Genomic DNA, 18,294 nt, shown 5'->3' on the forward strand with positions numbered 1-18,294 from the left:
GCAATGAGATTGGCACAGGATAGAGCACGGTTTAGGGCTGTTGTACACAGGGTCGCTATGAGTCGCAAACGACTCAATGGCACATAACAACAACAATACTTGAAGAGAAAACAACTTCTGGAATTGGTTTTCTCTGTTAAATCAGTACTGTATTAACAGAGAAAAAGGCTTTCTTTTTTGAGTGGAGATGAGTGATGCTTTTAGACTATTAACTAAGCAAAACCAGTCTTAGTTACAATACAGAAAGTTCCAGCAATGTCCCAGCCCACCATAAAGAAATGGTTGTGAAACAGTCACATAGATGTGTTCAGATAGGCCATTCCTTACATCACTTTCCTAAGAAAAATGTATTCATGAAAAGTAGAATCTCCTAACCTGTACAATGGATACACTTAGGTCTGCATTTCAGAGGAAGCAAGCACCTATATCTGTACTTACACATGTTCACTAAGAGTCCACTAGTTTCCAGCAACAAGCTATGGACCTGACTTTAAAGTTCTTTCTAGATGAGTAACAGATAGCAAACATAAAAAATGAATAATTTTTAAAAAATAAATAATTTCAGGTATTGCTACAAAATAGGACAATATTTCCGTAATGTGGTAAACTATAACTCCTAGTAGAACTTTTGCTGAAGTAACTCCTAGTAGAACTTTTGCTGAAGTAACTTCTAGTAGAACTTTTGCTGAAGTACTGAGAGAAAAAAAAGTTGAAGGTATGTTACAGGAACTGGGACCAGGATGATGAAAAGTATCATTTGCACTGGTTAAGTGAGTCAGTATTTTATTTAAGTGAGTCAGTCTCCAAAGTATCTTTAGAAACATATTAGGGTAGTTTTTTTAAAAAAACCCCTCATTTCCTGTTTCAATCAAAAAAATCCCCTCCCAAAACATGACAAAATAAACCATTTAAAAACACATATTTTTATCACCCATTTTTAAGATATTATGTATTTGTATAATTCCCCCCCCTCCCCATATATTTAACTAATGAAACATCTGGGAAACTGTAATTGTAGAAGGATCTGTTTCTGGGAGAGTTCTCAGAATTTTGATACTTAAAAAATATTCTCTGGGGGGGGGGAGGGTTGGGAGGGGAGAAAAGTGCAACAATGAATGAATGGAAATCCAAAGTCTCTGTAAATTTTCACTGAAATTAATAATAAATTAAAAAGAAGAAAAAATAATATTCTCCCTGAAGAAGTTCCTTCAGCTTACTGAAAATTTTGCCTTAAAATGAAATACACTAGTGGGAACAATATGCATATTATAGGTAATGGAAAAGCAAATACAAATTACTAGAGGAAGTGAGTGAAATATGACAATTACAATGAAAGATTTAACTTCTCTCCAAACTTCTGATCTGAACGTAAAGAGTTCAGGAGAAATTACCACAGTTGTTACAACTCTCACCCACTCTACATTTCTCCCTAAATCTGGAGTAAACCCAAGTGTTGACTCACTACCCTCCTATTTGAGTCAATGACCAATTACTGGTGCTACTTGCATTTAACCCTCATGGCTCTCTTTGACTGTCTATGTATCTGCTGCTTGGTATTCTGTCTGATGCCTTTCAAAAACACATTCACAAAGCTAGCATATGTGTGTGGGATGACTGATATGGAAAAGTATCTTTCATTTGGTCAAAATCCTCAAAGCTGACTTTTGCAGACAAAAGACTTTAATACAGGGTCATACCCCTAAAGTAAGTTCCAATTATCCTTATTTAAAAAATAAAAACAGCTCTAGACACAACAGTTAATATACCATAACTGACAGTTTTTCATAAAACACAATCTCCAGTCAGCCAAAAGGTTCAGCACTTAAACTGACCTCAGGGTCTCTGTGAGAGAAAGACCTGGCTCCTGTAGTGAAAATTTAGAAGCCAAGAAAACTTTTCAGTGTAGTTCTACTGTCATGGGGCCACTATAATGGGCTGGAATTGATGCAAAACCAAATCATGTCTATAAATCAACTGCTCTTGTTATGTACTGAGTTGGTAATCGAAGTGTACCTGACTACACGTCTGCCCTCCCCCCCACCTTGAGGTAATAAATCGCCTGGGAGGAGACTGCCCATCTTTCCTCTGTGGAGCAACCAAGCTGGTGGATTGAAATCACATGCCTTTGGGTTGGCAGCACAACTCAATTCAATCTAAAGCTGTCTGTATCAAGGTGGAGGACAGTAGAATTAAAATGAGTTTTCTGGATGTAAAGGCCTGAAAAGCAGGGACTAGCCATAGAGCTCGGAATAGAGTGAAGAGAGGGGATGGTGGGTAGGCAGACTCTGAGAATCACAGAGGAAACAAACTCTGGGAAGCTGCGCTGTCCAGCTTTGAGCTCTGAGAAGCCCAGGAGTCTGGGTGCTGTAGGGGTGAATCATTTCAGGTCAAAATGAGACACAACCTTCAACTACAAGTCAACATAGGCATCAATGACCTATATGGCATCTTTTGGTCCTTTGCATCCAAACTAGAATGATTGTGACATTTCATTTGTCTTATTAAAATAACGTTTATAAGTAATTCCTCTCAGGTATCTATCTTTCAAATATGCTTTTTTAAAAAAACAACAAAACCAAACCAAAAAAAAACCCAATCCAGAATGTTACTGAGAGGGAGTTTGCACTCAACAACAAGAAAGGTGCATGTTAATTTGTTCTCTAAAGGGGCTTATTCAATTAGTCCAGGCATAAAAATATTAAGACTGATTTTTCTCCCCCTTCGAGGATCTTTATTGTTTTTGTAGAGTATTTGTTCTTTGAATTTCTTGCCTTGTTTTTGGGATCACCTTATTATGCAACATCTGCTCTGAATTTCAAATGTGGTAAACAGAGTATGAGTGTGGGTGGCAGATGGCTAATGACCAGCAGCGACAGGGCATTGAAGCCTGCCTTGTTTTCAGAGAAGTGATATTTTCATGTTAATTTGCTCTGTGTCCTGCAAAGATGAGACAAATCACCTGCTCATAATTCAGGCAAAGTGGGACCACCAGGAGCAGACAGGGGCCAGGGCTTGATTCCTTTAGGGGTGAGAAGAGAGGAGGGATCTAGGACTATCCTCATCAGTAGTCCAAGGGGCCAGCCAGTCACTTTGCATTATGTCAAATCAGGAAAGAGAAATCAGCTCTGGGCGTCCCATCTTGACATCAGAGCCACTGTTTACTGAAAGCAGACTTGATTCAGGAAAATAGATATTTCACAGAGGCAGAAAACAGGTGCAATGAAGAGTGTGTGTTTGTCTCTGGGCTTTGTAAAACAAATCTAATAGTACATTATATCTCTTGCTGAAAAAAAAAATAAGACAATCAGCAGAAATCTCTAAGAAATATTCAACTGAAGATAACATGAAATCTAATTCACAGGGGAAAATGAGCCATACAAATGCATAAATGGTGAGATTGTCTGGCTTTCTCTAGCTTTACAGCATTAAGTTATCATAGAGATAAAGAAATAAATATAATTTTTATCCCAAGATTGGGCCATCAAAAGAAGCCATATGGTCTTATGCAAAAAAAGACCATGTTCTATTGTAGAGAGGCTACTTGATTTCTGTGTAGCCTTTCAGTGCTTCAGATTTCTATTTTTAACATTATATTGCCAAGTTCATCAAACGGGTCAGGTATGCAGAATGTCCAAAAATTTACTAAGTCACTTTACAGAGTATAAGGACAGGTGAGAAACCTGATCAAGTAACAGCAAACATAATTTACTAATGTAGTCAACTCTAAAGTCCAAATGCTACATTCCCGGACAATGAAAGACACTACAATGTGAAGCACTAGAGAGTATTTTCCAAAGGAACCTCTGCCCATGTATGGGCATGTGTATATGCGCACAAATAATCAAAGAAGATGTGTACTACAGGCCTCTCTGTCCACTCTATGCTATTTCACTATAAGCATCATGGGGAGGCAGTGCTTATCTAACTCAGTTTTATATCCTCAAAATGCTAATCATAGAATCCTTTCTGGAAATCGAACAAATAGTAAATAACTGTTCAAATACATTCAGCAAAATCTTATTACAACAAAGCAATCTACACAAAGAAGCCCTTTCAGGGTTTCTAACAGACTGCTCATACTAAAATTTTCTAGTTATTGAGACGTTTTCCATCTAAATCACCAAACCAGAGGCTGTCATGTTGATTCTAACTCAGGATGGCCATGTGCTGTAGAGTAGGAAGAGAATTACAAACCACAGAGTTTTCAAGGCTGTGGAGTTTTCCAGATTACCAAGCCTTTGTATTGAAGTACTTCTGGTTGGGTTCCAACTGCCAACCTTTTGGTGAATGGTTGAATATTTAACCATTTGTGCCACTTAGGAACTGTGAGACTTTCCATAAATAAGCCTATGCAACAACAATTATCTCTGATTATGTGCTTGACAACCTCCATCAAAAAGTACTGAAACCTCTCTTAGCATATTTTACTTTTTTAATTTTTTTTTTCCTTTTTATGTATGTACCGTCAAATTGGATCTGACTGGTACAAAAGGTGATTGTTCCTCCTTCTTCAGCAGAGCATCTAGTGGATTTGAAGCGGGTATCTCTGGGATTGCAGTGCAGCTTCTTGCCACTAGGCCACCAGAGCTCACAGCACATTTTATTTTTGCGACACAATTTTCCAAATTAAGTCAACCACAGACACAAGAATTTATAAAAATAAACTGGTATCAAATATTCATTATTTTGTTTTAAAATGATATAGTTTATGGGTTTATTAAACTCTAAAATGATTCATGTTTTCAACAACCACCTTAAAGTATTACAAACTCTAAAATTAAAAAAAAAATGAACACATGTACACATGTCTAAACTCTGGTAACCAAAACCAAAAGGCGACATGTCTCCAGCTGCTTGAATCCACTAGCGGCTCCAAGGGAGAAGGATGCACAGACTTCGCCTTTAAAAAAATTTAGAATCTCAAAACCCTGATAGAGGGTTTCTATGAGTCAGAATAGACTCAAAGGCAATGAGTGAGTTTGAGTGGTATAATATGATACTTAATAAGGAAGAAAAATAGATCAATTTAACTCAGAATGTTTTGTGGTTGGTGTTTTGTTTTTTGGGGTTTTTTTTTGTATTTTAAAGAGGATTCTATCTTTTTGGCTAGCCTTTATAAGAGGTGACAAAAAAAAGTTTAACCATTAAGATACAAATTAATGGCCTGAAATATTTTGATTAACCATGCTTTTATCAATGTATCATCTACCACAAATCTTAGGTAGCAAAAATCCCTAACCCACCGACATCCCTGTTACACCAACAGAATCAGGAGAGAGTCTACACTGATGGCTAAAGAAATGGCAAAGCCTCTGGGAGAATCTCCTGTTCAAAACAGAAAGAAATGGCTCTCCTCTTTCCCTAGAGAGACAAACCCTCCTGCATCCCCAAACAATAACCACATAGCACATTTAACAAATTTATCTTGTTAAAAAGCTTCAGCTGGCACCCCAACATGAGCCCTGGCTCAGTCCCTCTCCCACAAGCCTCTCTTTACCTGACTTGGGTGTTCATCCTTCTGCTTTGCTCTCTTCCTATCAGGCTCACCTCTCCATTCCCACCTATTAAAATGCTACACTCCCTATCCCCTACTTCATTTCTACTCATGTCCACTCAAGCCTTGGTCTAGAGTACCATTCTACCTTGTCAAACCATTTTAACTACAAAACTACTTCTACAAAAATGTCCACTCACTGGAATTTAGTGTAAATTTAAAAAAAGATGTAGGTGACAACCTAAATATATGTTTACTCCAATTGTCCTCCCATTTAAAAGAAATGAACTCCCCCCCAAATAATTTTAAATTTAATCATGCATCAGAAAATGCCAAGGATTATTTTGATTGAGGTATACATTAGTGGTTTAAGATAACTTAAAAAAACATACAGTAACTGTATATCTGAATAAAGCTTGGCAATGTATCTTTTTTATGAAGAGAGATGGGCAATCTCCTCCAGTGCCATTTACAGCCCTGGAAACCCAACCAAAGGTGCACTCGCGGTTGGTTCCTATGCAACAGCAATGGGGAAGATGACCTCCTGGTGGGTTCCTACTCAACTGCAATGAGTTTGAGTTATTTCTTTTTTAAATATGTAAAAATCATTGGTCAAAGCACATCCCGGACATACAGATGAATAAGTATCTAAGACAGGTGTATAAATAATTACAGCACAGGACAGAAAACACAGAAAGGGGTATAAACAACAGTTTTATCATACTAACGAGATTACTTCCAGCTATAAAAGTAAATCAAATGATATCTAGGTGGGCCTGGAAAAATTTAAACAGATAGTTATGGGATGCTGGGCCAAAAGTGATGGCAATGAGAAGCACGTACAGGTAAGTGAGGAATCACAGGACACACTGGAGAGTGTTAATTAGCCAAATTTGATCAGAAAGCAGAATATAGTAAAGAGAATGTGTGAGATGCCTTATAGGCTGAGCATAGGGGTTTTAGACAGATACATAGAGAACTGAAGTCAAAGAATAGGAACACAGTGCCAGAAGAAAGAAAGAGGGGTCTTGAAACAGGAGCCCCCTAAAGGTAATCTGGAAGATTTACATTTCTCATAAACTCATTGCCATTCAGTAGAAACCAACTCATAGCTGACCTGTTGGGTTTCTGAAGCTGTAAATCACAAGGGATTCGAACTGCCAGAGGTTTAACAGTGCAACCCCTATGGACTATACCACTGGAAAGGGCCTTAAAAATGGGGGGGGGGGGAACAGACTAAGGAAACCAACAACAAATTCACAGCAAGTGCCTTGATTGTAATGCACCATGTCCTTGAAAAAAAGAGAGTCCATGGTAGTGTCTAGGTTAAGTTCTTAGCAGTTAAAATTCAATTGCTAATGCAAAGGGTGGTGTTTGGAACCAACCCAGTGGTTCATGGGAGAAAGATCTGCCAATATTTTGTTATCAAATGAATGGTACCCTAACAAGGACAATGTCCTGAAACTACTCAGAAAGAAATACTGGTGAGCACCATATACTTTTAGAAAAGTCAGACTGGAGAAAATCTATTTAAGGATAACATTGAGAAGAATGGGAATCTTAGAACACTTGTGTTCATGCAAAAACCTATACCTAGACAATGAGGGTATTGTGCATACAAAGCAAAGGAATACTATTGTTGCTGTTGTTATGTGATGTCGAGTTGCCTGCTACTCATAGTGACCCTGTGTATAACAGCTGAACCCTGTATTTTCCAGTATTTATTTCTGAGTAGTTCAGATCTGTTGTTCATAGCGTTGCTATGAGTTGTGCTCGATTCGAGAGCACTTAGCATTTATTACTAGTTAGTAGGAAATGGCTCATGGCTGACCCTCCCCTGGGCTTCCAAGGCGGTAAACGGCAAAGGAGAAGATGCCTCATCTTTGTCTCTTGGAAAGGTGGGGTCTTAGGATAAGCACAATTCTCTATGGACTATGTATCAAAGTTCCCTAAAGTCTAGGCTACTACATATTTATTATGGGTTTTAGGGAAAGATAATAAATAGGTACTTTTCATTAGTTTTTTTCATATACTAGAATGAAACTTTTTATTCATTTAGTCCTGAAATGAATGAACTAGCATATATTCCATTCTTTGAACACTCCCCTTTGTTGTTTATGTGTGTGTGTGTATAGAAGTAAAGTATCAATTTCTAGAAATTTTCATAAGAAAAGAACACCTTTACTCAATAGATTACCACAGTATGACAATTTGAGAAGAGGCATAAAGATGGTACCTTGATGGTTTCATTTGGTACTCCAGGCTCTGGAACTTTATCCAAATAAGTGGTCAAGTCTTGATCAACATGTTCAAACACTAATGTTAGTTTGGTTTCTCTGTCTGTCCGCGACACTGTGCATACATCAAACAATCTAGAAGACAAGAGGGGGAAAAGAGATTTAATTAAATGGAATAAGTAAAGTAACTTCTGTCTCGTATATATGTCCTTCAATTTTATCACATGAGACTAAAAATAAAAATCAGTGATGATGTATACATTAATGCCTTATGATTTCTGACACTTTATTAAGAATTTTCAGGAGAGGAGGACATAACATCCCTGGTTAAGTGGTGAGGATATCTCTACTAGCAAGCAGAAGCATTAAGACTGGAGCATGATGATGTTTGCTTGGAGAGTCTCCCTAACGAAGATCTTAGGTAGAATTTGTTCAGAGAGTTTAAAAATTGCTGGCTGGACAAAATGCACCTCTTCTTAAAGTGTACTTTGAGAAGTAGTACAAACAGATCATTAATTTGAGGTACTGAAGCCTGCAACAAAGACTTCTACGGACTTAAAGAGGTTTAAAACTATGTCTGTGAAAACAAGTATGATAAGAGTATAGAGAAATTTAGTTTATTTCATCCTTAATGTTATGTGCTGTCAAGTCATCAGAAATTCATAGCAACCCTGTGCACAATAAATCTGAACCCTGCTCTATCCTAGGCCAGTATCACTGACACATCTACTCTCATTAAACTAGTTACTGTTAATCCATCTCAGCCAGTTTTCTATCCTGCACAGTCTCTCCATCCTTCCAAACATGATGTCCTTTTCTAAGGACTAGTCCCCCCTGGCAACATGCCCAAAGTAAGATGGACCCTCAAAATCCTTGCCTCGATGGCTTCACCCTCTCCAGGATAGACTTGTTAGTTCTTCAGGCAGTCCATGGTATCTTCAACACTCTCTCTAGAGAGGGCATGAGTTTTTTACTAGTTTCAAAATTTCAAATAACAGGTTAATCAAAACTGGAATTTCAGCATTTCTGTCTGGAATTGAGCAGGACTTTAAATAATCAATCACATCATTTTTTGATAACAAAGACAGAAGAATTATAACGAAGCATGAAAGAGGAAATCCAATTTCTTCCATAAGGTCTTAAATATAATGAAAAAATTTATATTTTAAAAACAAAGCCTTCAGTAGTAAAAAATCTTTTCAAGTCAAAGAACAAATTTCTCTTCAGCTTCAGCCACAATACATTATTTGCCATGTGAGATACTCACCAAACATTTGGAGAATTAAATCAGTCATTTAGAAACAAACCGGAAGAAAATGTCTTGACAAGAATGCGATGTAAATAAATAAGAAAGGGTTAATATGTTATTTGTAGTATTTTCTTTCATCTTTTAGATTAGGATCACATTATATCTATAGATTGCTTTAGGCAGTATTGGCACTTTCATAATGTTAATTAAGTCTTCTAATCTAGGAACATGCAATGTTTTTCCACTTAAGTAGTTCTCTTTTGGTTTTTCTAAGCACTGTTTTATATTTTCCTTGTATAAATGTTTTACAGCTCTTGTTAGACTTATTCCTAGAGATGTTATCCTTTGAGGCCTTTAATTTTTTTTTAAACAGAATTAACACTCTCTTCAAAGAAACTAACTATAAAGTTGCAAGCAACCCAACTACTAAACTTAAGGTTGAGTCTCAATTATCCACTTGGTATATTAGCCATGTTAAAATTTTAATGTCTAGCAGTTTCACCATACCTCTCACTACATTTCTGGCTATTACATTTGGCACTCCTCTGGAAACCTAAACTTTATAATAAGATTGTGGACACTATAATTAAGATAAGCCTACCGCTGAGTTGAACAGCATAACATCAACCACCACATGTACTTCACAGCCAAATCCAAGTTACTCGTTAATTATGAACCATTTTGGAGTGAGTTCTCCATTAAAGTAAAATTAATTTTCCCCTTCCTTCCGAATACTCTTGATCTCTAAGTTTAAAATAGCCTAAAAATTTATTAAGAAGTACAACAAATCAGTTTAATCCTGTGCTACTGAGAAAAAAAAAGACTGGTATCATAAATAGATTTGATATTTGATTTATCAAAAAACCTTCTTTTAGTTTGGTGAGTTATGGTGCTAGAAAAGGGTCTTGAAAATACCATGGACAGCCAGAAGAACAAAGAGGTCTGTCTTGGAGAGTGTCAAAACAAGTTTCTCCTTGGAGGCAAGGAACTGGAAACTCTGTCTGACATACTTTAGGCATATGAGCAGGAAGAGCCAGTCTTTGGAGAAAGACATCAATCATCGTTGGAAGAGTGTAGGGACAGTGCAGGAGAGGAAGACCCTGGATGAGATGGATTGATACAGTAACTGGGGCAATGGGATTAGATGTGTGGGAGTCAGTGAGACTGGATCAGGACAGTGCAAGGTTCAGAGCCATTGTACACAGGGTCACTATGGGTCACAGACGACTAAAAGCACAGAACAATAACAATAGCAGATAATGGACTATTGTTCGTAGGTTCTTTAAGACGTCTTTAGATAAAATGAAAACACTTTGAAACTTTACTTTTTTCTTCCTTTTCTGCATTTACCACTAGTCAAGCTTCTACATATGTGTTGCTTCTATGTTTGTAACAAAATAAAATAGCAATGAGCTAAAAAGAAACTAAATCAAGCCACTCCGTCAAAATAATTCCTAGTGATGGTGACTCTCCACTGGGTTTCCGAGGCTGTAAATCTGGATGGGAACAGACGGCCTCATTTTTCTCCCACAGAGTGGTAGGTAGATTTGAACTGCCAACATTTTAGCTGGCAGTCCAATAAGCAGCACATGTGTTGGGCAAGAGTACAAATTACAAATGTCTTGGAGGAAGTGGAGCCAGAGGTGTTAAGATCCTTGGAAGCAAAGATAATAAATCTCACATACTTTAGACAAACTGCTAGGAGAGACTATTCCTTGGAGAGGGATATCATAATTGGAAAGATGGGGAATCAGCAAAAGAGGGGAAGACTTTCAATCGAACTGACACAGTGACTGCAACAATGGGCTCAAGTATGTCAGGGATCGGGAGTTTTACTATTAAAACATGAAATATAAAATAACACACATCAGTTATGGAAATAAAACATAATATATAATTTAACAATCATAGATATTATATAGAATTTTATGTTATATAAGAATTTATATATTTTTTGAAGGTAAAAAGTAAAGCTAGATTAGAAAGTTATATCCCAAAGGGCTGGACCTCCAATAAGGAGCACAGGCTAATAACCATCTCTTTTGATAATATATCTAGACATAATTTAAAAAGAATCAGAAGACACTGCTGACCTAAAAGGTCGCCTGCCCCTTAAAACCGTTATTTAGAAGTCACCAAACATCCCTGGCCAATTATGCTATGTTCCTTTATCTCACTGAAACCGTATTTGTAAATTTTTTCCCCTTTTACATGGACTGCTAGGAAAACAAACAGATTTGCCCTGGAAAGGGTTAAACTGGGTGGCTCCTTGGAGGCAAGGATTCTGAGGCTCCGTCTAACATACTTTGGACATGTTTTGAGGAGAGACCGGTCCTTGGAGAGGGACATCATGCTTGGGAGGGTGGAGGGACAGCGCGGGAGGGGAAGACCCTCTATGAGGTGGACTAATTCAGTAACTAGGATAATTGGGATGGGAGTGTCAGAGACAGTGTGATTGGCACAGGACAGAGCGGAGCTTAGGGCTGCTATACATGGGGTAGCTATGAGTCGCAGGCGACTCGACAGCACATAACAACAACAACAACATATTTTAACCTTCCCCCCCCCTTTATTTTATACTAGTTTATTTTTAAAGTTCAAATACATTGTTTTTTCACACTGGATCCTTCCCATTTCCTTTACCCCCAACCCTCCACCCATTAAATTGTGTGACCCTGTTAATTAAGCCCCCCACCCCTCTGCTTCCACTCTCCCCGCCTTGGATCCTCATACTCGTTCTCCAAGAATGGGCTTATACAGTATTTGTCTTTCTGGGACTGAGTTAGTTCACCCAGTATAACGCTCTCCAGTCCCTCCCAAGTTAGTTAGTAATTTACAAAATCATTGTGGTGAAACCATTTTCAAGCACTTTTTCTAAGATACAATTTAAAGAATAACATTTAACACATTTTCTTTTTCTCAAAGTTTATTACTCTCTTCAAAATAGAAGACTCACTAATACCACCTGTAGCAACTATACTCCTAGCAAGTTTTCAAAAAATGTTCCAGTTACATAATTATGAACTCAAAAACATCATTGCTAATTGCTCTAATGACTTACAGAGGAAGAACACTACTTTTAATGGCAATGTTTAAAAAGTGACATTTTAAAAGAATATGTGTGACAGTGCAAAGAACAGACAATTCTTGCATGAACCGTAGTGTATGTAATTATATGTTCTCCTGGATACACAAAAAGAATGGTGTTAGGTAGAAGTTGTTGTTATGTGCCATCAGGTAGCCTGTAACTCCCAGTAATGCTATGCACAACAGCTCTGAACTCTGCTCTATGTTGAGCCAATTTCACTGTCTCCAACACACAACTACTCCCAAGCACCCCTGTCACTGACTCAACCTATCACATTTGGGGTTTTCCTCTCTTGTGCTATTCCTCCATTATCCCAAGCATGATGTCCCTTTCCAAGGACTGGTCCCTCCTTGCAACATGCTCAAAGTATGTCAGACGGAGCCTCAAAATCTTTTGCCTCTAAGGAGCAGTCTGGTTTCATCCTCTTCAGGATGGACGTGTTTGTCTTCCTGGTAGTCCATGGTATATTGTACTCTTCTCTAGCACCAAAACTCAAAGGCATCAATTCTCCTTCTATCATCATTAGTCACTGTCTAGCTCTCTGATGCATAGCAAGTAATTGCAAAGACCATAGCCTGGATCAGGTGTGCCTTAGTCTCCAGACTGACATCATTGCTTCTCAGTACTCTGGAGAGGTCCCTGACAGCCAATTTTCCCAATGCAAGCTGTCTTTTGATTTCCTGGCTGCTGGTACTAAGAGTGTTGATTGTGGAGCCAAGCAAACTGAAACTGTTAACAAACTCAATCTCTATCATGATGTTGCCAATCAGCCCAGTGACAAGGATCTTTGTTTTCTTGATGTTAAGCTTCAATCCATATTGAGACTGCAGTCCTTGACTTTCTGCAGCACATGTCAGAGGTCCTCCTCAGTTTCAGCAAGGAAAGCTGTGTCATCTGTATAATGCAGGTTGTTGATGCATCTTGCTCCAATCCTAATGCCACATTCCTCCTCATGGAGCCTAGCCTCCTAGACGATCTGTTTCGCATTTAGAAAGAAGTATGGATACAGGATGCATCCCTGGTATACACCTTTCCTGATTTTGAATCATGCAGTGTTTCCTTGCTCTGTTCTGATTACTGTCCAAGGGTAGGTTTCACATAAGCACAATCAAGTCTTCTGGGATTTCCATTTTCCCCAAGTTAGCCACAGTCTTTTGTGATCTACACAGTCAAATGTCTTTGCATAGTCAATGAAACACAGATAAACATTCCTTTGGTTCTCTCTGCTTTCAACTAAGATCCATATAACATTGGCTATAATGTCCCTAGTGCCACAGCCTGTTCTAAATCCTGCCTTACAGATCTGGCAGTTCTCACTTGAGGTGCTGTTCCAGTCATTTATGGATAATTTTTAGCAGGATCTGGCTTGCATATGATATTCTATGATAATGTCCATACTCTTTTGGATAATCTTTTTTTTTTTATGTGAATAAATACAGATTTATTCTAGTTAGCTGGTGAGGTGGTTGTCCTTCAGAGTTCTTGGCACAACCTGGTAAGCTCGTCCAGGGCAGTATCTATTTGTTGAATTGTCAGCTGGTATGCCATCTTGTCCTGGAGTCTTATTTTTTTGCAAATTCCCTCAGAGTAGCCTGAACTTCCTGCTTCATTGCTGTAGGCTCTTGAAAGAAGCAGTAACTTTTCCTCAGTTTTCAGAGGTTCATATTTGAATTACATTTGGGAAATGGAGCACTTTACATTCTTGGAGATACTCAAGTGAGATCAAGGGTAATAAAGGTCCTAAGGAACCTGTAGGATATCATGGACTGCCTTTGTGTCTCCAATGATGATCACTAAGGTAGCTCTGGTGATGCTGTTCATAGAGACGTCTACTACTAAGCTATGCAGTATCTTTCTGGGGATGCAAATCCACCAGTAGCTCCTCAGGAGAAAGACGGGCAGCCCCCTCCCATGCTATTTACAGCCTTCTGAAAATCCACTGGAGGGTCAGTTATGCATCACCTCCAATTAAACAGAAGTGAGTTTGAGGGTTTTCTTTTTTTCTTTTGGCCATCAACATCATTAATGTTCACTGTGATAATGTTTACGGAACTAAGTAAGTCCAACAGAATTTCACAGTTTAGTGTAGAGCAGTGTTTCCTGAAATGCCAGTATTCCATGGGAGGCCTTTCAGGAAACACTGCTCTACACTAAACTATGAAATTCTGCCAGACTTAATTTGTTTAGTAAAGATTATCACAGTAAACGCTAATAGCTAAACTACTCATAATGGATAGGAATAGTGGGTAGGAATAAATGTTTGAATAAACAATGATAAATATTAGTCTTGAGAATTTTAGAATATAATATTTATGAATCTTCTTTGGGCAAAACAACTCTTTATGGAATTATCTCAAGTCATCATCACTTTGTTGGATGATATTGAAAAGATAGATGCTTTAATGTAACAAAATACATCCCACATAATGTAACAGAGCTAAATGAAAGCTGAAATCTCTGGTATTTGGCTGGAGGTTACCAATCTGTAATATATTTATATAAATCAATGAGGAATGTGGTCAGGCTGCCTATAACCTCACACTCACAAAACAAAAGAGCCAGACAGGTCCGAACACTTTAACATACACACCAAAGAATAATTACAACTGTATGATTCTTTGTGTTAATCAACATTTGAAGTTTTGTACAACCTTTTCTCCCCCTGGGTGAGATGGTAAACTGGCAAAAATACCATGTCTATGACTGTGTGACTATAGTTCCATAAGAGAAAAGTGAGCTGCACAGTAGTTAAAATGAAGAAATATTTCACATGACTTTTGAAGGAAGAAAATGACCATTCAATATTTATCTATTGGACCTATATTTAATGTGATCCAAATGGTCTGTTTGAAAAGCACAAGTCAAAACTGGTTCTCAGCCTTTGCTATCTCTGATTCTAGTTTAACTGCACAAAACACCATAAATAAAAACCAAACCAAAAAAACCGAAATCAAAGTATGTCGTTATCATTTCACAGTTAAGTCAGCCAAGTCCTTAGTTATCCGATAAAGCCACTCCTCTCCCTGTCTCTATTGTCTTGACCCCCCCAGATGCAGGGCAGAACAAACCCTGCAGTCCAGCACAGCACTCTGCTTTCCAGCTGTCCTAGTGATGCAATTATCTCATAACAAAATATCTCTGCAAATTAACTCTGCATCCTACCCATTGTAATTCTTAATGACTGCTTCCTGCTCATGTTCTCAATTTAACTTGCTATTCTGGATCTATTGCATAGGCAAGTTGCCTTCATTTAATGGGTGGGATAACATCCAATAGGTTTGGGGTTTCCAAAGATTACAACTGACAAACGTCTCCCAAACAACATGCTCTGTAAACACAAGCCAGTCTTTGCATTGTGGTTTCAAGAAAAGGGAAATCTGCATTATTTGCTGTGATTAAACTTTGACCTGCCACAGGAAGTTCCAAGAGGATTTCTTCCTGTCACTTTTTTTTTTCATCGTTGTCAGTGTTTGAATATCAAATAGTTCAAGAGCTGACAGATGTCTGGCACAGCTGCCACAGGGTGCTAAAAGTCTCTTCTTTAAACTAGTGCCACTAGTTTCTTAGATCAAGAATAGGGTTGGTTGCTTTTTTTGATGTCCTCCCCTGTAATCCACTATGCACATTCTAGGACTACAGCTTGTACACAATTTTAAATTCACAGGTTCCAGTTTTTTTAAAAAGAAAACAAAATTTCAGTTAACACACAGGTAAATCCAACTCATAGTAACCCTATGTCAGAGCACAACTGTGCTTCAAAAGGTAGACAATGGCTGATTTTCTCTAGTATGTCACCATGTCTTACTTCCCAGGAACCTCTGGGTGGATTCCAATTGCCAACTTTTTTATTAGCTGCTGAGGCTCTAAAGATTTGTGCTAACTCAGAAAGTTCTTTTTGCTGTACGTGAACCCATTCACAACCAACACTGAAACGTGGACCCAGAAGCATTTGACATCAACAATAATCATTATTGAATGCATGTCCTTAGGAACTCTGGTGGCCTCACCTCTAGGGAGCTGCTCCGCTAACTCAAAGGCTACAGGTAATCTCTTCTTGGGGGATTTATTGGGAAATCAACCAGAGGGTCAGTGATGAGCAGGTATAAGGTCCAGAGATTTCAGGAGACAAGCACTGTGGTGGTTTAGTAGTAGGTAAGGATGTGTTCTGCCAACCTGATCTACTGCCTCTGAAAACGTGCTGGAGGGCCAGCTGTGAGTGGGTTCTGACTTAAGGGTATGTAACAATAACAACCAAACTGGATTTCACAGCCCGCTAAAAGAATAAGCAAATCTTGTCTTAGAAGAGGTGCAGCCAGGGTACTCTTTAGAAGCTAAGATGGTGAGACTTTGACTTACACAATTTAAACATGTTATCAGGAGAGGCTAGTCCCCGAGAGGACACGACTCCTAATAAAGTTAGGGGTCAGTGATAAAGAGGAAGATCCTCAATGAGATGGATTAACAAACATAGTGATTGCAACAATAGGCTTAAGCACAGCATACACACATCATAAACAAAGTCCATAAAGTTTGCAGAGTCAAAAGTGACTCAACACCACCTAGCAACAATGACTATATAGTTAGGGAAGAGAAGGATGACAGAAGAGAACAATGACGATGATATACAGCTCTATACTAGTATATGCTATTAAAACTAGTGCAACATAATTTATCCCATTAGAGTAAATTCATTCTCTGCCCTCTAACAGTGGGTATCTGTGCTGTCTGCCTTTCCAGAATCTATGACCTCTTCTGGAAACAACCACCTCATTTGTCACTGAGGAACCTCTGCTGTCTTACACTCAGGCAATGTGGTTTGAGAAGGGATGGGAAGGAATGGCAAATGACAAAGTGATCGGAATGTTCAGTTCTTGGGTGGGTAGGATTAGAAGAGTCCCAGGAATTCTGCTAGAATTTCTGCAAGAGAAGAGCTCTCCTTATATTGGGATTAGCAAATTAGCAAAGGATAAACCTGCAGCTGTTGATGGCTGTCTCTGTCACTACTTGAGCAAGCCTCCCACAGAATGTAACCAACAGAGAGCAGAGTGATGGCAGGACTTTTGGTATTTAAACATTTGGATGCACTTGTGCCCATTTATTTCTGGATTTATGAAACTAGGAAAGCTGTATTTTTGGTGTTACTGTTAACCCAATTTGATGTGCTATTTCACTGAGATTGACTCAACATCCTCTAGATTAATCCTGCTTCATTAACATACTAAAGACAATCTTTTGCCAAATGCAATTAACACCAATGATATGTTGTTAGGTACCTCAGAGTTCACTTTTATTAAAAAAGACCCCAAGTACAAATGAACAGAAGACTGTCCAGCCCTGCATCACACTCATGCTTGAGTCTATTGTTGCAGCTTCTGTAATCTGTTTCACTGATGGTCTTCCTCTGTTCTGTTAACTTTCCATTCACCAGGCATGACGTCCCACTGTAGGGACTGATCCCTCCTGATGACTTGGTCAAAGTACATGAGACAAAGGTTTTAGTGTTCTCACTTTTGAGGAACGTTATGGCTGTACTTCCAAAATAGATTTGTTCCTTCTGCCAGCCCATGGCACATTCAGTATTCTTCATCAACACCACAATTCAAATCCATCAGTTTTTCTTTGATCTTTATTCATTGGCCCAGCGCTCACATGTGTGTGAGGCCACTGGAAAACATCATGGCTTGGATTAAGGCCACCTTAATTTTCAAAGTGATATCTTGGTTTTTTAACCCTTCAAAGGTCTTTTGCAGCATTTTTGCCAAATACAATATGTTGCTTAATTTCTTGACTACTGGTTCCATTGAGTGTTGATTGTAGATTCAAGCAAAATTAAAATTTTGACAATTTCAATTATTTTCTTCATCATGATGTTGCTTGTTAGTCCACGTGTTGTAATTTTATTTTTGTTTTCTTATTGTTGAAAACAAAAAATTGTTCTAGTATGCCAATAGATATTTTAAAATTATTAAATGATTTTGAAACATCAATGCTTCACTTCAAATAGGTTTCATACATTAAACAAAATTAATTATCCTTAGTTACATAAGAACAGTGAAGAGGAAAAAAGAAGTACTTAAAATAATACAGAGATATAATATTCAATAAATTTGAGAGTTGAATCAGTGCTCTTCCATGTTTTCCTAAAATCCTCATTTAAACATCTTCCATTCTCTATAAGCTATCACTGAAAAGTAGAAATATATATGAACATCAAGCAGACCAAAAC

The 18,294-nt window shown here is 38.1% G+C and overlaps 1 protein-coding gene across 1 annotated transcript in view; it reads right to left on the bottom strand.

Annotated features, from left to right (window-relative positions):
- The window catches only part of CDK6 (cyclin-dependent kinase 6), a 305,967-nt gene that overhangs the window by 204,615 nt on the left and 83,058 nt on the right, over positions 1 to 18,294 (bottom strand). Inside the window, exon 2 of the mRNA XM_006891470.1 lies at positions 7,731 to 7,866. Within this exon, the coding sequence (XP_006891532.1) occupies positions 7,731 to 7,866 (136 nt within the window). The remainder of the gene's footprint in view (positions 1 to 7,730; positions 7,867 to 18,294) is intronic.

The sequence above is a fragment of the Elephantulus edwardii genome, unplaced genomic scaffold (genome assembly GCF_000299155.1).
Source record: "Elephantulus edwardii isolate Elephantulus edwardi_28Jun2011 unplaced genomic scaffold, EleEdw1.0 scaffold00098, whole genome shotgun sequence".
In the NCBI taxonomy this organism is placed as follows: Eukaryota; Metazoa; Chordata; class Mammalia; order Macroscelidea; family Macroscelididae; genus Elephantulus; species Elephantulus edwardii.